At 44.4% G+C, this 24,785-nt stretch overlaps 1 protein-coding gene across 2 annotated transcripts; it reads left to right on the forward strand.

Moving 5' to 3' along the window:
* Positions 1–70: 70 nt before the first annotated feature.
* Positions 71–23,933, forward strand: PDCD6 (programmed cell death 6). 2 transcript variants are annotated; one of them, XM_075921550.2, is made up of 6 exons: positions 71–271; positions 9,865–9,926; positions 14,735–14,779; positions 16,729–16,881; positions 20,732–20,841; positions 23,409–23,933. In XM_075921550.2, the coding sequence occupies exons 1-6, from the start codon at positions 177–179 to the stop codon at positions 23,505–23,507; spliced, it is 564 nt and encodes a 187-aa protein (XP_075777665.1). In that variant the 5' UTR covers positions 71–176; the 3' UTR covers positions 23,508–23,933. The 2 variants fall into 2 exon arrangements, with proteins under 2 accessions (XP_075777665.1, XP_075777664.1); XM_075921549.2 differs by having other exon boundaries at positions 77–271; positions 16,729–16,887.
* Positions 23,934–24,785: the final 852 nt, after the last annotated feature.

Raw genomic sequence — 24,785 nt, forward strand, 5'->3', positions numbered from 1 at the left:
ATCCCCACGGGCAGGGGGGAAGGGACGTTGTGGAATCCCCGAGGGCGGAGCGGGGCTGCTCCCAATTCTACTCAGTCAGGTGATCCCCTGCAGTCGAAGGGCCGGAAGCGGAAGTGAGGTAGCAGCTTGCGGACGCGTGACCGTTGGGGAGCTCTGTCGCTACTGCGAGCGGGGCGATGGCAGCGGGCTACCAGTATCGGCCGAGCGGCGGCGGCGGCGGCGGCCCCCCGGGCATGCAAGATCCCAACTTCCTGTGGGGCGTGTTCCAGAGGTGAGAGCCCCGCGCCTCGATCTCCCCTGCGGGGCGTTGCCCGGCTGCCCCCGCCCACGGCAAGCGCCCCGAGCCTCCCCCTTCCCCTCAGCCTGCCTCGCGCCCCGGCCCCGCGGGGCCTCTGCCGGGGCGGTGTAGGGATCCGCTCCCTGTAGCCGCCCTTGTGTCTCTGCGCCCCCCCTCGCCCCAGTTGACTCTCGCCGCCCCTCCCTCCTCCTGGCCGGCCCCGCCCGGGGCAGCGCCACGGTCCCCAGGTCATTTTCTCCAGCCCAGCCCTGGGGCGGAGGCGGCTCCACCCGTGGCAGTGATAGAGACCAGTCCGGTGCCTGCCCGTGCGGGGCCGTTCCAGGCAAAGCCGCTCCCGCCTGGTTGAAGGGGGCGTGCAGCAGGGATGGTGAAGGTTAACCGGTTACCCAGTAAGCATTGTGTTTACCGGTTAGGTAACTCGTTAACCACCCAGGCTGCCCCGGGCAACCCTATGCCCTGCTAGAGCTCCCCTCCACTCCCCCAGTTTGCACCAATTTAATCGTTCAACCGATTAAATTTAACATTTAAGCGGTTCACTAATTAAGTAGGATTTTACATCCCTTGTCTGCAGTGGCTGTGTACAGACAGTGTCTGATGTTAGCAGCAAGGGAAGGAGGTGTGAGTAGCGTTACAAAGCCAGAGGGTTAGGTAGGCTTCTGAGCATGTAGGGCAATGTGCAGCTCCTGGAGACACTGCAATATGCCTGGGGCTTAATCCTTATTTTGGGGATGAGGAGAGCAATCCTGAAAAAAGCCTTAATTTATTTCCCCCACTGTATTTCATTCTTGCAGAGGTGCTAGAGGAGTATCTTCTAAGACTCCTGCCGTATAGGTGTTGTTAGATAATATGTCAAGCTTTTTATGCCAAAACCTCTGATTAGGGGATGATTACTTACTGATTATTTTTCCTCCAAAGGTCACTCTCAGTACTTGCAGTGCTCCATCTGCTTGTAATATGAGTTTTTCATCTGTTCCCTGGCTTTTCTTTTCCTCTGCTTCAGTGTTCATTACTCAGGTTTTTACATTCATTTTAAATATTGTATTGTTGAATTCATTCTCTTCTGTAACGTATATCCGAACTATATTTGCTTTTTTCTGTCATTTACCAGTGCCTTTCCCTATTCATTTATAAGTGTGTGTGTGTAGGGAGTCCTCAGACTTATGATACAATGCAATTTTGAGGAAATAATTGTAAGCTGAAATGTTGTAAGATGAGACCACTTTTCCGTAGGAATTGGAAAAAAGAGGGAATTGGTTCCTGAACCATGGCTTGAAATACCATTTTCACAATAATAACCTAGATATTTGTATTAAATGAATTATAGCAGTGTTTCTGAAACTGCTCTGCAGAGCCCCAGGGCTCCGTGAGACATCTCCAGGGGCTCCGTGAGGTTGACAAACTGGAAAGCCTTCAAAAGCATAATTGAGAATCATCTAGAACTGATGCAATTAACACACACCGCTGGGGCTCCGCATAAATTTTTACGCATGTAGAGGGCTCCAGATCCCAAAAGTTTGAGAACTGCTGAATTATAGATTAGGGATGTAATAGCGTAGCTGATTAAATGATTAACCGAGTGTGTGTCTATTAATTCTATAAGCTACATGATTAAGAAAAGTATATGCATCTTAACCTCCCTATTATAGATTATTAATGTACCAAAACAGCATTCAGCTAAACTTAAATTCGGGGGTTTCTGTAAAGTCTTAAAATGTCCAAAGAAGTTTGGACAGATGTACTCTTCTCTTGTAAATATCTCTGTAGCAGCAGTACATATTGAATATGCCCCTATTCACAGGTGTACTGCATTCAATAATGAGGTTATATTCCTCAAACAGGGACATGGCAGCTTTCAAATTTGAAGTGTTGGCTGAGGCAGGAGTTTCAGCAGTGAATGCATCTTCCTCTGCCACCTTCTGCTTTTCCTCCTCACTGACATCCTCATTAGTTAATTCTTCACAATGTGATGCCAGCAACTCATATCTTCTGGTGAGTGCTTTGCCTGTCCGAACAACTCCTTGGGTCCTCTCTTCAGCAGTGTCTGTGAATCCTTGAAAATCACACACAGTTAGGATACAATTTTTGCCAAACACCATTCAAAATTGGATTTTTTTTTTCAACTCATTCCATGCCTCAGCATTGTTTAACTGCATGGTATATGTTGAAACCTTTCTGGGAGTATTTTTGAGGGTTAACAGTGCTAAAATTGTTTCTACAATAGCTGCTTGGCACAAAATTATGACTTAATCAATCCTCAAACGTTTTCGTTGACACATGCCTTAGGACTTAATTTTCATATCACTGGGAGAAATGCCTTGGAATATCCCTTGAAAGCCCTGGGGTTTTCTGGCTGATAAATAAGCAAGAGTGTGAGTTTAAAGTCACCGTCAGCATTTGTACTGAGCAAAGAGTGAACCTATCTTTAGCAGTTTTGAACCCTGGCGTGCATTTCTCCTCTTCGGCTATGTAAGTTTGTGATGGAATTCTTTTCCAAAAGAGCCCAGTTTTGTCAACATTAAAAACTTGGCATGCATAACAGCTACCCTCCTCAATGATTCTAGCCAATGTGTCAGGAGAAGCACTGAGGTACCTCCTTATCACCACTGGCAGCTTCATCTGATGTGCAAACTGACTTTGGCTGTAAAATGCATCAGTTAGCCCCTGCTTGCATTCAGGGGCTCATGAGTAAAACCCTGTTTCTTTAGCTCTTCATAAAGATTCTTTGCCTTTCCTGAATTATGCCTAAGCTTGCAGGAGCTCAGTGTTAGTTTTGATTCTCCAGCCAAACAGTTTCTCAACTAGGAATGTAAATACTCATTTAAAAAAATAACCAGTTAAATGATATAATTTTGATTGTTTAACCCTGGAGGACTGTTGCTGAGGGGTCCTGCGGCAGGGGCTCTTCCAGACAGTGGTTTGCTGCAGCCTTCTTTCACATTAGTAGTTGGGATATCCAAAGCTCTGCTGATTTCATTTGATGTCTGCCCTTTATCTGGATCTCTTAGTGATATCCATTTTTGTTTTCACAATAATTGTTCTTCATTTCTTAGAAGAAACATCACCTGCACCAGATTTATGCTTTTCTGCCATTTAAAAAAAAACAAGAAAAAAACAAAACCTTGAAGTACAAAGAACAGCGATGGGGATGTCTTAAGTCAGGTTGGGCTGAATGTTGGGCAATGTAGTATGCAGAATTGGGCTTGCTTTTTACAGAATTGCATGTAAATAATTTTTTTGTATTATAATGAATGGGGCAGGGAGGGGATCTCTTGCATTTGCTTGTGTGATTGGCTTCCACGGCTTTGTTAGCCTGTTGCCAGGTGGCCTTGCTTGGTTTTGATTGGTTGAGATTCAGCATGTGACGTGTGCTATTCTCCCTGCTGGCTTTCCTCCTAAGGGTGAAACAAGTATTCCAAGGTTGAATCAGGCAGTCATTCAAAAAGCATCCTAAAGTGTCTGGCATAAGTCGGGCATCGTAAGTTTGAGGACTCACTGTATTTACTTCTATTCCTCCTATTCCTTTGGCGATTTGTACTTTTAACTAAAAAGCTTTAGATTTATGCTTGTAAAATATTTGATACCTGTAAAATGCTTATGTAATAAGCTTTGTAATGAATGGCTTTATAGAATGTAAGATTTCTTGTCTTAGTAAGCAAGATACGAAAACATTTGTTAGGCCCCAATTCTACAAATACTTATGCTTGATTTTATTACTGTGAGTAGTTCCTCTGACTTCACTGGGACTGCTCATGCCAGTCAAATTAAGCATGCGCATAAGGCCTTATCTATGATACAGAGATTGTTGAGCAAGGTTATTCTCATGATCAAAGAGCAGTTCAACTACGTCACTTGTACATGTTCACACAATGCTCATTTGGCTTGGGGAATGCATCCACATTTGGCGCTCATAAACAGTGAGAGTTGTTGACACACAACTTTTTAACACTGTGGGTAGCTGTCCCACTGTGCAACTCGCCACCTTCTGCAGTTAGGAGCGGTGGGAAAACAGAGTGGATTGTAGTGCATCGTAGATCTGCACTTGGTGCTCTATGGTGCATTATTTTTCATTCCATCATTCCCCAGACTTCTAACTGCGTTTCGTGGCTTTTTTTCAGTGCCCCCGTTCGCTGCATGCCTGCCATCTCTGTCTGAAAGGATAGAACCTACGCTGCTCTCCACTGTCGGTGATCACTGCTTTGAACACATTCGTGATGGTTATGCAGTATATCATGAGTACCCAGTCTGACCAGGAATCAAGAGTTGCTTGACCTGGAAAAAAAATAACACCAGCATAGTTTTGGCGTTTGTGGAGCAGCTGCACATAGCGCAGGGGTGGGCAATAACTTTTGATGGGGAGGCCACTCCAAGATTTTGGAAAGTGGTCTAGGGCTGCACTCTTCCATGATATTAATAGAGGAGGTGCGGGGTCTGGGATGGAGGTTGGGTGCAGAAGGGAGCTTGGGGGTAAGAGACTGGGATGCAGGAGGGAGAATGGAGTCTGGGAGGGAGTTTGGGCGAAGGAGGTGGTTGTGACCTAGGGCGAAGGACTGGGGTGCAGGGATTTGGAATGTGATCTGGGACAGGAGATTGGGGTGCCAGATCTGAGAGCGGGTGTGGGTGTAAGAGAAGGACAGAGGGTTTGGGTATGTTGAGTGCAGGGGCAGAGAGTTGGGGTGCCAGAAGCAGGCTGTGGCCAGGAGACTTACTTGTGTCAGCTGCCAAACTTACCTGCTTTCCTGCAGAGCTTAAAATGTTTCCCAGCCTGCCTGCTTGCTGGGCCATGTGCTTCATAAATAACTGAGCCATGGAGAGGGGGCATTGTTCTTCTTGGCTGCCTATTACTCCAACAAGCAGCTCCCATTGGCCGGTTTCTGCCAGAAACCGGCCAATGGGAATGTGCTGGGGATGGCTCCTAAAATTTCCCCCCTACCCTCCAGTTTTAAAACAGAAATGGAGCCCTGCAGCCGTGTTTCTGCATGGCGTGCGAGGCTGCGGGGCAAGCTGGGGAGCCTGCCTGAGACTCCCCGCTGCCTCTGTGGTCCGGATCCTGTAGCTTGGGAAGCCGTATTTTGCCCAGGCTTGACATAGCAGGTTATTGCTTTTTGGGCTCAGTAAACAAGCACTGAGTGGTGGCATTGCATCTTTATGCAAGTTTGGGATGACAAGCAGTGGCTGCAGAACTTTCAGATGTAGAAAGCCACTTTCCTAGAACTGTGGTTCTGCAATGGAAGGACATCAAAATGAGAGCTGCCCTCTTGGTTGAGAAGCATGTGGCAATTGTGGTGTAGAAACTGGCAACACCAGACTCAACTGTTGCAAATTAGTTTGAAGTTGGGAATAGGGATGTGAATGGTTACCCATTAATAATGAAGCTTACAGGTTGAGGCTTACTGGTTCAGGTTAACCAGCAGAGTGTAAGTTGGGTAACTGGTTAAACATTTTGTTTAACCAGTTAACCAGGAGTTTACATTCCTACTTGGGAAGGCCATTGGGCTCCATTAAGACAAGTATGTAGGACCATTAATCTAATTCTGATGTAAAGGATTGTGACTCATGAAAATGTGCATGAAAGAAAGAATGACTTTATGGCAATGGAATTCCCTAACTGCAGCACGGCAATAAATGGCATGCATATCTCAGTTAATAGAAAGGGGTACTTGTGGTTTACAATGGGCATTTCACTGACTTCAACACAGGGAGGTTTGAAAAGGTGTATGAGGTGTATCTTTAGGACAGTGGTCCCCAACGCGATGCCCATGGGCGTGGTGTGTGGGCTGTTCTGGCCCTGGGGCTCACAGCGCAGGAGCTGGCTCCAGCCCCGGGTGCGTGGCACAGGAGCTGGCTTATGGGCGGTGGCAGCCCCACCCCCGGGCACGTGGGACATGGGCTCTTCCGGCCCTGGGCGCACGGCGTATGGGTGGCCCCACCCCTAGGCTTGCAGCACAGTTGTGGCGCCAGCCCCGGGAGTGCGACACATGGGTGGCACCAGCTCCGCGCATGCGCGGCCCCGCCCCTGGGTGCCCGGCGTATGAGCAGCCCTGCCCCCAGGTGCCCAGCAGCCCCAAAAGGTTGAGGACCACTGCTTTAGGAACACTGGCTTGTATAGAAAGCTGCAAGCAGGGACTTCCTTTCCATTCTAGAATATTCCAGTCAGGGATGTTGAGATACCCATAATGATACTGGGAGACCCAGCCTACTCCTTAATCCTCCCAGGGCTCTTGAAGCCTAAAATGGGATGCCATCAAGGAGCACTTCAACAGTAGGCTGAGCAGGTTCAGGATGATCGTAGAAGGTGTATTTGGCTGATAAAGGCAGCACCAGCATGCTTTTAATAGCAGGCTAGACCTAAATGAAGAAAATTTTCACATGGTCCTAGCAATCTGCTGTGCATGCCATAATATTCATGAGACTGAATGCCAAGTGGTGGTCCCTCTAATGTTTGATTTTATGTGCATCAATATGGAGATGAAGTATGACACATCCCCTCCATTTTGGAACACAACACAATTTTTCTGCACACAGATAATCTGTTGTGGGGGTGGGGCAGAAAGGTTCACAGTGTGAGGGGGAAGGCTCAGGGTTGGGTTATGAGAGCTCTGGTGGGTGGGCTAGGAATGAAAGGTTTGGAGTTCGAGGGGGACTCGGGACTGCAGCATAGGGTAGAGGTGCAGGGGTGAAGACTGGCTCGGGGGTGCAAGATCTGGGATGAGATCGGGGTTTTGGGGATGAGCTCCTCCAGCTCTCTTTCGCTATAGCATCTCTGGAGCAGGCCAGAAATGCCTCTGGCAGCTCTGATGAGGCTGGATTGGGCTGGAGAAGGGATGTCTCTCTCCTAGCTATGGTGGTACGTCTGTGCAGCAGGGAAGAAGGAGCTTCTCTCCTCTTCCCCCTCCTTCCCCCCCCCCCCCCCCCCCCCGCCATGGCAGCTCATTGCTGGAGCCAGGTGCCATGTGCCTCTCCACTAGCTTTGTCAATGCGCTGTCGGGGATCTCCGAGCCCTTGTGCTGAACTTATTAGGCAGCTGCACGTCTGTGAAGATTAGAGGGAACTATGGTGCCAAGCTTCCCCTGGCTCAGAATGTGGAGGCACACCTAGTAGTTGATTTTTGAGCAGGCGAAGGCCATGTCTTCATTCCAGTGAAGATGGTTGCTGCCATGATTAATGTTCCAGAGTTTGATTTAGCAGTTTGATAAGACCCATTAAATCAAACTCAGAGGGTTCCCCCATCGGCATCCAGTACTCCTGTTTCTGTAAGGAGTAAGGGAAGCCGACCGGAGCATTTGCTCCATTCGGTCTCCCACTGAGGGGAGACTCGAATCAGGGTACATTGATTCCAGCTACATAATTAAGATAGCTGGAGTTGTGTATCTTGATTTGACCTTCCCCTTTAGTGCAGACATAGCCCTATAGCAGTTCAATTATAGACACACAATGGGGAGCTATTCAGATCAGGGAGGCTTCAGGGTACCATTTTGATCGTAGGCACCAGTAATGTTTTTCTATATACCGTACTTTCTGCTTTGTGACAATTTTAATGATTCTAGACTGTGACTTGTAGTCTGCAAATTATCCAGATGCCACTCTATTATTTTCCATAGTAGCCATCCTTTGTAGGAGATCAAGATTGGTGATCTTGAAGAGAAGTTATTTGTTTTTATTAAAAACCCTAAGTTGGCTCTCACCTAAGTTACACTCTAGCTTTCACCTTGGAACCTGGCTGAAGGGGTGGAGTGAATGAGAAATCAAGACAGGCTGGGAAGTTGAAAAGAATGTGTGGGAGGAGTTAGGGGGAGAGCATAAAAAAATCTTTTTCCCTGCATTCTTGCTTGTTGTCATCCGAGGACTGGAGCACCTCTCAAAATATGTCCTCCTTGGTCTCTTTCTATTGGGTAGAGGTGTTCCATTAATGTGTAGAGGTTCCCCTGAAGGCCACATCCACGGGAGCACAAGAAGCAGAAAACGGAAGCATGATTGTTAGTGAACTCACAGCATTGAAACATTCTAGTAAACTATATCTCTTTTTACATACTAATGAGTTTTTCCACTGTCTCTTGGCAAGCTCAGAGCTCAGCAAATGCCCCAAACAAGATAAATTCAGCCTGCGGGGGGAGGAAGGAGGGAAGAGGGTTCAAGGTGGAGCAAAGCGTTTAGGTGTTTTTTGTAATGGGTTCATTGCAGGCAAGACAAAACTGTACATTCTACCCCCACTTCCAACAGCCAGATATCATTGTAGCTAAGATCTCATTCCTGAACACTGAAAGGGTGCATCTCCTGGATGCATGTGTTTAGATGGGATCCCTAGGCTGTGCACTTGAGTGCCGCTTTGGGCCCTATACAAGTGATTGCCAATTGGTACAGGAAAGTTTCGTACAATGGAGGAAGGAACAGAGCAGCTCTAACAAGGAGAGGATTGGTGAGTCTCTCCGGGAAAGTTTCCTAGAGACCTCTGGAGGATTTCTGTGAAGTCTGGATGTGCTGCAAAGGGGAATGAGCAGCGTCAACTCAAAAAATCACTTGCTAGAGCTCCCTTCTCAGTCTTGCTTGCCAGAGACAAATTGCTTGGACTGGCTCGCAAACCCTTTGGAGTCAAGATGAGATACTGGACAATCATGTTCCATCTCATCCTCCAACTTGGCCTCCTGGCCCACAGCTTTGGGTTGATTCCATTGTCCACTCTCTCTAGCCCTGCCAGAAAATTTATGGGGTTCTTAATAGATGGGGATCTCAGACAAGAATGGCAGCCAGCTCCTTATAAAAGCAGCAGGTCTTCAACACAGAATCAGAGCAACAGTTTGCCTCTCTTGCCTTCTGGTAAACCTGCCTCAGCTCCTTAATCTTTGAAAGTCATTGATGCATGTCCTGTTCATAGTCCTTTTCCACCCTGCTACAGGAAATCTGACCACAGATATAGATGTTCCTGCAGCTGGAACTGGGACTGCAAAGCCTCCACTCCCCATCTACTCAGCAAATCCAACAGCTCCAGATTACTCCAAATGGGCAAGCATTTGATTCATGGTGCCACCATGGTCAGATGTGCTATGAGCTGTCCATGCCAAACATACAGGAAACAGAATTTTAAAAATTCCTGAACCTTTAAAGCAAGGAGGGGTGGATCCCTGTGTATTTGGTTGCCAAGTAACAGAGTTTGAACTGCTGACCAGAGCAGTCAGAATGGGTATTCTGGGATACCACCTGTAGGACGTTTATAAATGATATAACTAATCAGTATCCACATTGGCACTTTTTTTTATATAACTTTGCTGCAAAAGCTGTAGGCTGCTCAGTGAAGTGGTTTTATTTTGTTGGCAAAGCAGGAGAGTTTTGTTGGTGGAAAGAACAGTAGTGTACACCTCCACTGTTGACAAAACCTGACTTCTATCAACAAAACTCTGTATTATAGACAAGGCCTAAATGTTTTCTGGATCTGGTCTTTAATATCATTTTTATCATTTTTTAAATTTTTGCAGAATAAGTTTTCAAACTATTACTGAAATGTGCTCATTTAAAATAATTTTAAGTTATACGTTTTAAAGAGAAATCTTTTACATTTTGTATTTTGTTTTCAGGGTTGATAAAGACAGGAGTGGAGTAATATCTGACAGTGAACTTCAGCAGGCATTATCCAATGGTAAGTGTGAGACAGCCAAGAAAATTCTCTGATTACGTGATGTATATTTATTCTAAGAACAAAGGAAACTGAAAGTCTGATCATACAATAAGGAGCAATCCTACAGTGAAAGATCAAGTAAGAAGTGAATTAAAAAAAAGACAAAAAAAGACCGATGAGATGTATAATTCATAGCTCCATAAGGTATCCTTTTTCAGACCTTAAAGAGGAACTGGATTTTTTTCAAACATTTTCCGTTAGGTTTTTGATGTATATTAATAGATTGCTTGTAAATATGCCCTTCACTTTTTAAGCAGGATCAATAAGTATTCCAGGAAAAATGTACAGGAGTGCTTCCAACCTGTCATGCTGCATGTGCAGTAATCTTGTTTGTATCATGGTATGCAAACAGGGAATTAAGGCGGTGAAAGGTCTAATGGTCAGTGATGATTTTTAACGGAGACAAAATTAACTGCACTTTACAGAAGGAGGGTGTTCTCAGGAGTGTGCTTTCCATAGCCATTTATTCAGCATTTCCCCAGTCTGTCATTAGAACTTCCTGAGACCATGTGGGTGAGGAAGTATCTTTTATTGAACCAAATTTTGTTGGTGAGAGAGACAAGCTTCCATGCTACAGAGGAGCTCTTCCTCAGGTCCCATGCAGCATTTCAAATGTAGACAAGCCTAAGTTATAGGTGACTGATCATGTGGTGCTGTTCGTACATCTTGGGTGTCTAAGTATAGTGGCCAGAGTTTTTTGGTAATTTAATGCCATTTTCTGAAACATCTAAAAGACATGTATTGAGTAGCATCCCCAGTTCTTTTCATGTGGAATCCCTGTACAAGGGGTGTGGGCTGTGGTGAAAGTGAGGTCAAATCACATTCTGGGCTGCAGTACTAGCAGGAACAAAACATTATTACTGATCATCTCATTTAGAATATACCTAGGAAACAGGTTTTACTGCTGAGCACAAAAAGCCATTATTATATTTCTTCTGACTAAAAGCAAAATAAATGTGATTACCTGATATAATAGGTGACACATTAGGTAGATCGTATTCTTTTCCCCCACTTAAAAGAATGGCCTGCTTAAAAGGATGAAACTTTAAAATTGTGGCAAAAATAGAGAATCTGAAGCAATTTGGGTCTCTTATTCAGAGCTTCAAAACATTATTCAAAAGAGTTTTTGAGAACCTATGTTTGCTTAACCCTTCTATTTTAAATTCCTCCAATTATCCTTCATTCCCCATGTGACCTATTTCATTATTACACAACCACCATATTTTTTTATGTCCACGGGGCTTTTGCCACATTTGAAAGGGTGAGGCATGGTAGTCAGACCAACACAAGCAGGGATTGCTTCAGTCTCCGCTTGTGCCATTTCCCCACTGCACCTCTACTTCCCCTGCTCTGCTCCCCCCAGCACCGGCTCCTGCTCCCATCCCCTTGCTGTCTCTCTCTGATAGTCAGCAAGTGGTGGGGGAGTGACTAGTGGAATCACTAATCGACTACCCAATTAGTCACTTACATCCCTAGTTAGAATTGGAAAAGGTACTGAAAAGGGCAGCAAAAATTATTATGGAACAGCTTCCATATTAGAGTAAGAAGACTAGGACTGTTCAGGTTGGAAAGAGATGACTGAGGGGATATGATAAAGATCTGTAAAATCATAACTGATGTGAAGAAAGAATAATAGTGTCGTTTTCCCTTTCAAATCAGAAGCAGGATCACTGAATTAAATTAAGCAGCAGATTTCAAACAAACATAGGAGGTTCATGTTCATACAACGCATAGTCAACCTTTGGAACTTGTTGCCAGGGGATGTTGGAAAATATAAATAGGTTCAAAGAAGAATTAGATAAGACCAGGAATCCATCAATGGCTATTAGCTAAGATGGTCAGGGACCACATCCTCTGGCTTTTATTGTTCCAAAACCTCAGACTGCCAGAAGCTGGGAGTTGATAACGGGATATATCAAATGATAAATTGCCCTGTTCTGTTCATGTGTTCTGAAGCTGTTAGAATATAGGATGTATGGGCATTTTTATGTTGTTGGGTTTATGTAAATCACAATGAGTTCAAGAAAAAGAACCAGAGAAAAAACTGAGTTATTTTTCTGGGAAGAGTGTTTTTCACCATCCTGTTGCTCTTGAACAGCAGTAACAACTATTGCTGCTGTCTGCAGATGTGGGTGTCAGTATGGCATTGGTTCAGGTTTGGAAGGCCATCCTCATAACTGAGCATATTACTGGCAATGAATGAAAACTGGTCATAAAGCATATTGAGAACCTTAATTCTATAGAAATAATGGCTTGGGTTGCTGCTCTTTTCACTTTCTATTAAACTGCAAATACACCCTCTTCTATAATAAGCTTATAATGAAAGAGAAGTGTCGTCCTGCCAATTTCAGTGGCCACCTCATCACCTTCCATGTCTCTTGCACAATGTTTCAAGAAGCATGTGACCTGCTTGAATTCTTTCCAGTACTGTAAGAAGAAATGTCCTGGAAAATTGATGTAGTTGTTTAGTTTATACCAGTTTTTCTCAACCTTTTTTATAAACCCCTTTTAAAAATAAATAAATAAATAAATTTAAAATAAAAATAAATAAGTACCCCCCAATACCTACAGTTTTCAGACACACACATTTTTTTTCTACCATTGCACACATTTGTTTAAACAACTTAATTGTAGCCAGGCAAGTGATGGAAATTTGTGGGTGTAAAAAGTACAAAAATAATAGTGCTGTAAAACTGAAAACAAAAATTCAGTTTTCTCCCATTTGTTGTGTTGACATACCCCTCCCTCCCGCCCCCGACTTCTCTTGAGTACTCCTACCACTGGTTGAGAAACACTGGTTTATACAAACACACACAAGTGATATAAGTCCTGTCAGTGTGGACAATTCTTCCTGAGTGGCTAGGACTTGTATAAGAAACATGTCTCAAATGTGTCAAATCTTTTCCACTTCTAGATCTAATTTCCCATTAATTTTCACAAACAGTTGAATTTTTTCTAAAACTTTCCATTTGCAGTATTACTATCCTGACATATTGGAATTATGGCCCAGGTGCTGGAACAGGGAAGAACTGTAATATGTTGAGTTCTTTCTGAAGGGGAATAACCTTTTAGGCCTATGCCATCTTAGGGCATGCTTGTCAACAAATCTAAGATACCAGTTGGTATGTGGCACAGGTTTAACTGAAGTTAGAACAATGTTTTCGTAAAGGCAAGGACTTCCTAGAATAGGTGTGTGGAGAAAAAAAACCCTGCTTCACTAAGTTCACAATGGAAGAAATGTATTTTACACTTAGCCATAGGTCTAGAAACAAAGGACAATGTATGTTATACTGTTATGAGGGTTGTAACCCACTCAGACTTAACTGTGATCTGTGAGTCTATTTGGACAGTGGCAGAAAACCCTGTTCTGCTTCAGACACAAGAACGCTGAACTGCAAGGCTACTATTTTTTTACTCTACTGCTCTTCTCAGCTGACCTTTATACACTTTGAAAGCTTTCCCCTGCTTATTTACATTAACATCAGGTCATCACTTTGTCTGTGAGAAGGCTTTGTAATATTTGGCAGAATAGGAATATAACATTGCAGGAAATTTAGATCAGAGCTGCAGCTCTCAGTTGCCAATTGATGAGAAGGGGATGATGTGTGCGAGGCTTACATATTTGAATTGCTTTTGTGTTTGTAATAGCAAATAATTTGGTTAACTAGACTTTTATATTTCACTCTGTTTCCACACTAGTCACTTAAACTTCTCTTGCTAGATATTGACTTACAGAACATGAGGAAATGTGAATGAAATGTGTTAATTCCTTCTTGAGGTAGACAAGTTTGGAAAGATACTTTTTCATTTAAAGTGACTATGGGTAACTAGAAAACGTCAAATGTTGCTTGTGATTTCCATGAGGAGTAATGTAGTAAATATGGTGAAAACTAAGAGCATTTTTTTTAAATCACAGCTCGTATGCATGCTCAAATCAAATTTTTATCAAAGGTAGTCATATAAAGCTAATAAATATAAAGTTTGAGTTCTGATGCCAGGCTGAAAGTTCATTGGATAAAAAACTATGGTTTCTTCTCTAAAATAAAGGAAAGCACTTGAAAGACTAAATCCCTATTTGTTTTGTATTTCGCAAAAGATTCTACTGGTCATTCTTCTTTTAATGTTAAATACTATGTGCATATAACTAACCCTAATGGATGAGATTGTAAATCCAGATTTTATATTGCCAGTACTTCAAATGAAGATGCAAAAATATTGTCCTCTCTTTACATGTCCCCTCCTCACCTTAACTCTATCTCACCACTTGGGCAACAGGAGAGGGGAAAGTGCCTTCCTGATTCTTGCTATGGTTTCTCAACTTGAAGAATGAGTTTTTACTTTCCTCTTAGTATGCAAAAGTTATAAAATGTTAGAAGAAATCCAGATTACTGTAGACTGGCCTACGTTTCATATAGAGGCTATTATCAGTATATTGTACAGCAGATTAGTGACCTAACCCTCCGTGTAGGCAGTGCTATGTCAATGGGAGAACTTCTCCTGTTGATATTGCTGCCATCTCTTGGAGATGGATTAACACCACCAACAGAAGTTCTCCCATAGGGATAGTAGCATCATCTTCAAAGCACTACAGCTGCACTGTACATGAAGACAACCTTAGATACCACTGAGACACACCCCTATTTTTGAATTGCCTCCACACAATCTAGCTCTGCACTTTCTAGCGAGATTGTCTTTTGGGTGGTTTATCTATGGGTTGTTTTTCGTATTTGTCTTAAAGCTTCACCATGCTGCTTTTCTGTATGTTTCAGGAACATGGACTCCATTTAATCCAGCAACTGTCAGGTCAATTCTGTGTAAGTACAACTGTACAATGTTACATATTCAGGATATGTCTTTTTAAGTCACATTTTTATTCTCAGCTGATGGCTAAGGTTTTTACATGCTGCAGCACTTTAATTACATCATTTTAGATTAACAGTAAACTGAAAAAATTAACACGGGCACCCTTCTGAAACTAGTAAACTGAAAGTATGTTGTAGAATGTGGAATGCTATGAAAATCTTTAATATAAGCTTCAGTTCCACATTCCTTAACCCCATTCCAAAAACTGCTCATTAGGAAAAAATAAAGTCAAAGACCTTCTGACACATTGTCTGTTTTGAAAACCTATAGAAAAATATACTAATGACTATATATAAGTAGAATATGTATCTGTAGCTATTAACTTCTCAGATCACAGAAGTCATGGATTCTATGATTTCCCTCCCCTGCCACCCCAGGACCTCTGGTGTCTGCAGTGGTTGGCCTGGGGCTCAGACAGCCCCTCAGCCAACCGCATTGTTTGCTGTTGAGGCGGTCTCTGGCCACAACTACTCCACAACCCAACAGCAGCAGGAGTTTGGGTGTGGGAGGAGGGAGGAGACTCAGGTCAGTGCTTACATTGAGGGGGCGCTCCTCGGAAGCTGTAACAGCCAGGAAACTCCATGCACTGCATCCACCTGTAGGTACCACCCCCACAGCTCCCATTAGCCATGGTTTCTGTCCACTCTAGAACCCACCCCACCTGCTTACTGTTAGGGCATCACTTATCCTGCCTTCCTAATGCAGGAGCCAGCTCCATCCCTGGGGCAGCCTATGTTGGCTCCCAGGGTGGGCGAAATCGAGCCCACCACCCTGCACTCTCCAGCTGAATGCCCTACCTCCCAAGCAACTCCAGAGCACATCCTACCTCCCTGCCTTCAGATGGTCCCTTATGCTCTGTTGGCTGTTTAGTCACTCCCAGAGTGGGTGGGGGAGGGAGCCTCTGGCCATGCTTCTACCTAGGAGATGATGGAGGAAGATGTTGCTGGATTTTTTTTGGGGGGGGGGGGGGGCTGGAGGCAGGGTAGGGCGCCTGCCCTCTCCTCCCCCCTTCATGGGGCGGTATATAATACAAGTCATAGACAGGTGACTCTTGGTTAATTTTTCTGTATTGTCCATGATCTATCCGTGACCAAAACGTAGCCTTAACTGTGTGTGTGTGTGTGTGTGTGTGTGTGTGTGTGTGTGTGTGTGTGTGTGTGTGTGTGTGTGTGTGTGTGTGTGTGTGTGTGTGTGTGCAGTGAACCCTCGTTTATCGCGGTAGATAGGTTCCAAACCCGACCGCGATAGTTGAAAATCCGCGAAGTAGGGACACCATATTTAACATGTATACAGCGAGCCCTCGCTACTTCGCGGTTCGACCATCGCGGATTCACGTATATACATAATGTAATGAAAAAAGTCCGCGAAGTCGTGAATCCGCGATGGTCGAACCGCGAAGTAGCGAGGGCTCACTGTATATATATATATATATTTTAAAATTAAAGTTTTTTATTATAGCTGTAACAAGTCACAGAAATTTCCATTGCAGATTGTCAGAATACAAAAGAATCCTTCGTGGGGATTTTCTACCCTGCTTTACTTTGCAACACCTTGGAGAACAAAATCTTCATGCTCATCTGTCACTGATCCATTTGATGCTTAAGACTTCACTGTCACACCATTGCTCTTCCATGTTACCTTTTTCAGTTACTCCCTTTGTTCTTCCCTATTCTCCTTTCTTTGTCATTTCATCACTTTGACATTTTGTCACTTCCTCTCCTGTCTACTTCAGTGATCACTTCTCTCAAGTTCAGCACTATTTTCACAAATCCTCTTTGCCTCTATTTGTTTACCATCTCTTCAGCCAGTCTAGCCTACCTCTTTATTAAAGATGACAAAATCTTACTAAAGATTATAGTATTGTTTCCTGTTATTAATTCTTCAATTATGTTTATTTCAGCCATGTTTGACAGAGAGAACAAAGGTGGCGTGAATTTTAATGAATTTTCTGGAGTCTGGAAGTATGTCTCAGATTGGCAGAATGTTTTTCGAACATATGATAGAGACAATTCTGGAATGATTGACAAAAATGAACTAAAGCAAGCACTAACAGGTTTTGGTAATTTATTTATAATTATAGTTTACTATATAATTGCTGGTTTTGTCAAGAGAGAGGCTGTGGTTTCTTTAAGGCTGTGTCACTTCGCAATTGCAACAAATTGGGATAATCAATTGTAAGGAATAATTGAGGTGGAATGTGACGCTTCTGACATCTGTGCCCTGTGCACCTTACAGATCAGATTAACTCTTCCGGCTGAGTAAAATTAAAAAATTAATGGGAAGAAATGTATGCGAAATTGTAATAAACACCCAGAAAGTTTTACCAGTATTTCAGGTATAAATGCGTTAATCAGTGGTTCACTCTGCCATTGGTCATAAGCAGGGCTCGACAAATCCGCTTATCTACTCGCCCGTGTCTAGTAGATTTCAGCCTGTTGCCTCGTTCACCGGCGGTTCGCGCATGCGCAGCACGGGGCTGGCGAGTGGTTTTTGCCACGGTTTGTCGAGCCCTGGTCATAAGGCATTCTTAGGCTTTAAAGTTTGGCTAGATCTTTAAGGAATACATTTAATTACCTACAACTGGGGTATCCAACATGCTAGCCACATGTGGCTATTTGGCATGTTGAGTGTGGCTAGTTTGCTATAGCAGTTGACACTATAGTGTCTACTACTTCAGAGCTGGTTGGACACTACAGCCCTGCAAGGAAAGATCGTTATTGAAGAAATAACCTTTTTTCCTTCTCATGGATACTTGAGGCACCTATACATTTCCAGTGATAGTTGTCATTCAACTATAGTAAGTAATTGATAAGCTGTATTCTACAAATATCTGCTTTGATTATACATTCTTAACCTTTATATGTACTGTTACTTTTACATATGTAACCTATTGAAAACAAAGACTCTGCTGCTATAAAGAAGTCACTTTGTCTTGGTAATTTGAATTCCTTTTTAAAATGTGAATCAAATCAATTTAGATCCATTGCTTTAAAAAATTTAGTTCAAATTACTATATCTTACTAAGGTCCTACCAAATTCACAGTCCAGTTTGGTCAATCTCACAGTCATAAGATTTTTAAAATTAGTAATTTCATTATTTTAATTATTTAAATCTGAAAGGTATCTGGAAAAATAGCAGCTGCTGGCCAGGAACTTAGCTCTGATGGTAGCACCAGTGCAGAAGTAAGGATGTGGTGTGGTATTGCTAGTCTTACTTTTGTGCTGTTGGCATGGTGCTATCTTTAGAACTGGGTGCCCAGCAAACAGTTGCCACTGTCCAGTAACCCAGCTCTGAAGGTTGCACAAAATTAATGTTCCCAAGACCACAATCCCCCTAAATAACATTGGGGTGTCCCCTGCAACTCCCTTTTGGGTCCTTATCCCCAGTTTGAGACACTGGATTCTCCTTGTGAAATCTATATAGAATAGGATAAAAGTACACAAGACCAGATTTCACGGTAGGGGGCCTTCCTATTATGTACACCTCAGAACTGCTAGAATGTAAAGCAGCTTGAAGCCTAGCTAAAGGGGTTGGGCATAAAAGAGGAAGGGGATGAGTTATCCCTGCTCCCATGGAAAGGGTGAACTCTTCTGAGATGGAACAACTCGAAGATTATTTTAATGATATTCTAGCTAGGGATGTAAGTGACTAATCGACATACTAATCAGCTAGTTGCTTCCCTCCCCCCCCACCCCTCCTTCCTGCCTCTATCAGAAAGAGGCAGCAAGGGGGAAGAAGAGTGGGTGCCGGGGGGGCGGCGGCTTAAAAGCCGGTTCCCCCCCAGCTTCGTGGCAGGGGCACAGTGGTATGTTTCAAAGATGGAACGCTGCAAGAGCCCTAGTGTGGGCTGTTGTACATTTCAAAGATTGAAACACTGCTTGGAGCCTGGGGCCGGTGGGGAGTCCCCCATTGACTTGGCTCCACGCTGTGCTTCTGCTTTGAAATGCACAAGAGTCCCTGCTGGGGCTCTTGTACATTTCAAAGGTGGAACGCCTCATGGCACTTCTGTTTTTTGAAATGTAGCAACAGCCAGGCGGGCTCTAGCTGCGTTTCAAAGTGGAAATGCCCTTATCGACTAATCAAATAGTCAATGGAAATTCCATCGACTGTTCGATTAGTTGATTGATCTAATTTTAACATCCCTAATTCTAGCACAACTCCATTTAGTATGTGAGCCTGATCTAAAGTCCACTGAAAATAATGGGAAGTCACACACTGACTTCAGATCAGGCCCGTTACTGAGATTAGGAAGATTTTAATTGTGCCTATTTTCAAATAACTGTTGAAGCTCTGGACTTTCCTTTTGCTAATTCCTGCTGGCTATTTTATCAGCTGTATTTACAGTTAACAAAAGTGTCTATGTTGCTAAAGCTTTCTTCACTGCCTCTTCCAGAAGTGAATAAATGATCCTTGTGACTTTTAAAGATGTCAGTTCTAGCCATTCCTCTTTAAGCAGCTGTATAGAAACTATCAAATGGGCTACTCCCTATATCATCTGAAAATCTACAGTAAACTCATTTCCACATGGTCAAAGGGATCTTATAGTATGCAAATGACTATCACTTCTTCCATTGTACTCTTAGGCTGTAGCACAGCGGTTCCCAACCTTTTCCAGATGGGGACCCATTTTGACAATTCAGGAAGACTTGGTGACCCAAGGCAATTCAGAAACGGGGGGAAGAGAGGATGCAGAGCCACCTGGGGAGACACTTGGTGACCCTTTTGAATAGTAATGGTGACCCATTTTTGGGTCCCGACCCATACGTTGGGAAACCCTCCTGTAGCAGAACATATTCCAGAGCTTTTCTCTGTATCTGACAGAGCTTCTACTAGAAATGCCTGAGGGTCTCTTTACTTTACATAAGCCCTTAGTTGTTGTCTACACTTACTGGGAGATGGACACTGTGGTTATCGATCTCCTGGGGATCAATTTAGCGGGTCTAGTAAGGATGTGCTAAATTGACTGCTGATCATGCTCCTGCTGATTCCAGTACTCCACTGGGTTGCAAGGAGTAAGGGGAGTGGACAGAAGAGCATCTCCCAATGGCTTCCCTGCTCCTCCTTCCCCCACACACAGTGGGGACGCTGTGGTACGTTGATGCCAGCTGTGCTATTCATATAGCTGAAGTTGAGTTCCTTCATTCAACTTTGCCTCCTACTGTAGACCTGGCCTCAGAATATTCTAAGTAATTCTTCTCAAATAGTTAACATTATCCCCACTTCCTCATTTGTAAAATGGGATAATAATTTGTCCACTTCTGACAATACTTCTCAGACCTCATTATAAAAGGGGTTGTTAAAAGCATGAAGTATTAAGTCTCACGAGCTTACAAGTGAGATTTGTTAAAATATCAGGTTTCTGGAGTGTTTCAGACAACAAAATATTGGTTGAAAATAATTCACTGTGTAATTAACAAATCTAGTCTTCCTAGTTGCTCCATCATGGCATTTGTATCACCTTGCAGTAATCGGAATTGGTGACTTCAGCAGAAAATGGCATTTGGAAACAGCTTGTGCCATCCTCTTATGTCACATTCTCTTGTGATGCAGAGGACAACAATTTGTTGAATTGAAAAAAGGATATTAAAATATTTAATTTCAAAACGTTGAGCACAGCCCTAACCACGTGTCTTACTTTCCATTCTAACAATGTAACCATTTAAAATTAGTTACAGTATTTCATTTACAACTCATTCTTTTATCATGTTCTTAATCCTGACATGTTTTTTATATTGGAGCACTTTCTCATTCAATAGATTAGTTTGATTTACTGTTTTACCACTTTTACATTTGCTTAATATCTTTTTCGACATAACTAATGCACCTTTGCTTTTATGTGTTACAATGCAATGCTCTTGTATAAAATATGCAGCTTTGGTCATGTAATCCTTTTTCTTCCAAGGATATCGACTGTCTGATCAATTCTACGATATCCTTATTCGGAAATTTGACAGACAAGGAAGAGGACAAATTGCTTTTGATGACTTTATTCAGTGCTGTGTTGTGTTACAGGTAATTGAAGAAATATATCAAATGTCAAAATGAGAAGCCATGATTTGTAAAGGAGAGTTGAAGGATAAGCTGGATGAGGAATTTAATTTGACATGACTAAAGTAGTACTTCCTAGGATTGCTGCGCTTATAAAATGTTCTTGTGCTGATCAACGTTGACATGTTAATGCTTGATCTTGATTGCTAATGTGCTGTATAGCCTCTTGGCATTACTAAAATACAAATAAGTGCAAAATGACAGACCTCAATGTCTTAAATACTCTCCGCCTCTCCCCTTATTTGAGTGCTGCTTGTCCGAACAGTGACTTAGTGTCACTGAGTGAGAGATTCCATGTTTGCTCCTGGGGCAGACAACGTTGCCCAGCCATGTCAGCCCCCACAACTACTGCAATAGCCTGGCCAACAAGGTCCCAATCAAGGCCAAGCCCTTATGTGGACACAACATCCTGTCCCTGGCCCCAGTCCTGGAGCAGGCCCTGCGGTCTGGCACCTGTCTGGCTGCAGGAAAGGCTGACAGTAGCCCTCGTGCTGCTGTGGCACAGGTAGGAGGTGAGGCCGTGATCCAACCCTTCATCCAGCCACTGCTGCCCAGGTGTAGTAGACCAGCCTCAGCCAGGTAAGGTAATCTGGCCCCAGGGCCCACCCCCAGCTCCCCGCCCCGAACCCCTCATACACTCCAACCCTGACTCCTGCACCCCCAGCAGCAGCAGAAGTCCTGTTAAGTCTGAGTACGTTTCATTTCTGCTATTATGATTAATAACAGCAGAAATGATTGTCAGTTATCAATAATATTAAGTTGTATATTTTCAGCCATGCAAATGAGCGTTTTCCATAATGGCTCTTTGTTGGCCACTTGTTCTGAATTTTGATGTACAGGCAGTCCCCGAGTTACGCGGATCCGACTTATGTCGGATCCGCAGTTACGAACGGGGCCCTTCCTCTCTCTGGTCTCCAGCAGACCAGGGAGAGGAAGCAAAGCGGCAGAACACGCGGGCAGCGGACAGGGCTGTCCGCTGCCCACGCGCACCGCGGCTTGGCTCTGCTTTGCCCCCCCCCCCCCCCCCCCCGGTCTGCAGACCAGGGGGACGGGGTGGGGGGGGGGGGGCAAATCAGAGCCAAGCCGTGAAGCGCGTGCTCAGCTGACAGCCCAGACGCGTCTGGGCTGTCAGCTGGCCGCGTGCTCCGCGGCTTGGCTCTGCTTTGCCCCCTGTCCCCCTGGTCTGCAGATCAGGGGAACGGGGGGGGGGGGGGGTAAACGGGGCAAAGCAGAGCCAAGCCGCGGAGCGCGCAGTCAACTGACAGCCCAGACGTGTCTGGGCTGTCAGCTGGCCGCGTGCTCTGCGGCTTGGCTCTGCTTTGCCCCCCGTTCCCCTGGTCTGCAGACCAGGGGGACGGGGGGCAAAGCAGAGCCAAGCCGCGGAGCACGCGGGCAGCGGACAGCCCAGACGGGTCTGGGCTGTCCACTGCCCGTGTGTTCCGCCGCTCTGCTCCCCGTCCCCCTGGTCTGCAGACCAGGGGGGTGGGGAGCAAAGCAGAGCAAAGCCACAGAGCCCGAGGGCAGCAGGACAGCCATGGTGCGTCTGGGCTGTCCCGCTGCCCCCGTGCTCCGCGGCTTTGCTCCGGACACCTGTGGTACAGCAGCTGGGGCACTGCCAGTTGGTCCCGTAGCGCCGCTCTGGGCGCTACTGGACCAACCGGGCAGCACCCCAGCTGCTCTGCCCCAGCGCCTGATTCAGCCACTGCTGGTCAGTTTCAGCAGCGGCTGAATCAGGACGCCTGGGGCAGAGCAGCTTGGGTGCTGCTGGGTTGGTCCAGTAGCGCCGAGGAGCGGCGGCGCTACTGGACCACCCCAGCACCCCAGCTGCTCTGCCCCAGGCGTCCCCAAGTCAGCCACTGCTGAAACTGACCAGTGGCTGACTACAGGAAGCCTCTGCCCCGAGCTTCCTGGAATCAGCCGCTGATCAGTTTCAGCCGCAGCTGGCTTGGGGTTCTTAAGTTGAATCTGTATGTAAGTCAGAACTGGCGTCCAGATTCAGCCGCTGTTGAAACTGATCAGTTTCAGCAGCGGCTGAATCTGGACGCCAGTTCCGACTTACATACAGATTCAACTTAAGAACAAACCTACAGTCCCTATCTTGTACGTAACCCGGGGACTGGCTGTAGTTTCTCTCTTTGGTTTGGAAAGGTTGCCAATCCCTGGTGTAGCACATGACCTTTCAAGCATGTAAAGATGCTCGTTGAACCATGATGAGGATCTTATCTGTCCAGTGGAAAAGTAATTTCCCCCCCTAAATTTCTTGGCAAATATGTGCTGAATTTCATTGAGCTGAGTAGTAAACGTATACAATACATACATATTGAATTATTTATGTACAAACAATGGTGTGCCATAGTTGGGTAGTAAGAGGAAAGCTTATTAAGCCACCAGCCAAGAGCAAATTCCCAATCCTCCTGGGGAAAGCTCAGGAATCTGTCCTTGCTGGAAATGCAGTCCAGAACCCCCGTTTAGAGAAACACATGTACTACTTGTAAACACTCTCTATTCAGTAACGTTTTCTTTCTTTCCAGAGGTTGACTGATGTATTCAGGCGCTACGATACTGATCAGGATGGCTGGATTCAAGTGTCTTATGAACAATATCTTACCATGGTCTTTGGCATTGTATGACAGTGAGCAGTGCAAATGAGATTGGCCATTAGCGCTACAAAGACTGGAATTGCCAAATCGTGTCACTTACTGAATATGACTATAAATATTGTTTCGTTCTCTTCAATTGTGTATGCCATCAGCTTCAGAATCTTTGTACTCAAGCTGCTTAGCTTTTATGTTATATTACTGTAGCAACAATGGCCATATCACTTGTTAGTGCAAAGTTTATTATTGTGATGTCAGTGCTAATTTTTTTCCAGATTATCATGCATGGAAAAATATTTTTTTAGAAATACAAAATTAAAATAATGCTTGTTAATTACAAGTGACTTAGTGGTCAGACAAATTGCACAACAGGGTTTGCACGTGCCTTACTTTTTATAAGGATTTAATGTATTAATTTTTAATACAGAATTTAAAACAGTAAATACATCAGACAGTCAACACTGTTTTGTCCAGTTTTGTGCCTAATGATATTTCTCCAAAGACAGCTCTGCTCTTTGAATCTTGTGCCTCAGGTGTGCTGCACCACTGAATGACATCCTCAGCAAGAGGTGCAAGTTTGCCTTCCTTCCAGGCTCAGTAGCCAGCAACTGTCTGTTCCCTTAGTCCTTTTCTACTCATGGATGGGTTTGAATTGCAGCCTTTTAACTTCTGCTCCTTGTTATGCTTGACCTATTTTCAGCTGTTTTCTCTATTGATTAGCTCATATGGGAGGGCCACTTCAGGTTGGGGCACACAGGTACTCTCCTTCTTGTGCTACCAATTGCAGTTATCTAGCTCTGTGAAACCACCACCCTTCTCTCCCCCCTGCCCCCATTCCTTCTCAACTGGCTTTAGTCTTAGTTGGAGCTACCAGTAGAGCCTCTGCACAGCTTATCTTCAGATGGAGGATTAGCAGTATAGTTTGGTAGTTAGGGAAATGGCTCTTCCCCCCCCTCCCCCCCCGCTGCCCCGATTGGATACTGTAGGTGGAATTCTGGGTTCTACAATTTCTGCACTAAGAAAATTGGAATTCTTAATTTGAAGTGAAGCCATACTTCTTCACCTTTCCCGCACTGCAAAGAAAAATATATTGTTTCTGACCTTTAACCAGTATTTCAGGGGAATCAACAGAGCCACATCCTAATGAGAATATTGGAGTTTCAGGGCTGCAGTTGTTTAGGATGGAGATGTTCAGGGAACAGAGTGACGGTGGTCTGAAGGTAATCTCATACTGTCACTGAAACACAGGAAAGAGTAGGTTTTTTGGCCTGGGTGTGGCTGCCTCAAATTCACTATGGGACTTCTTGCATT

This window comes from Pelodiscus sinensis, chromosome 2 (genome assembly GCF_052426305.1).
Source record: "Pelodiscus sinensis isolate ZL-2025 chromosome 2, ASM5242630v1, whole genome shotgun sequence".
NCBI lineage: Eukaryota > Metazoa > Chordata > Testudines > Trionychidae > Pelodiscus > Pelodiscus sinensis.

Excerpts from the sequence above, each read along its gene's own strand:
- PDCD6 (XM_075921549.2), top strand. The coding sequence starts at position 177 with ATGGCAGCGGGCTACCAGTATCGGCCGAGCGGCGGCGGCGGCGGCGGC. Across the intron at positions 14,780-16,728 it reads AACTGTCAGGTCAATTCTGT|CCATGTTTGACAGAGAGAAC; the intron begins GTAAGTACAACT and ends TGTTTATTTCAG. Across the intron at positions 16,888-20,731 it reads GCAAGCACTAACAGGTTTTG|GATATCGACTGTCTGATCAA; the intron begins GTAATTTATTTA and ends TTTTCTTCCAAG.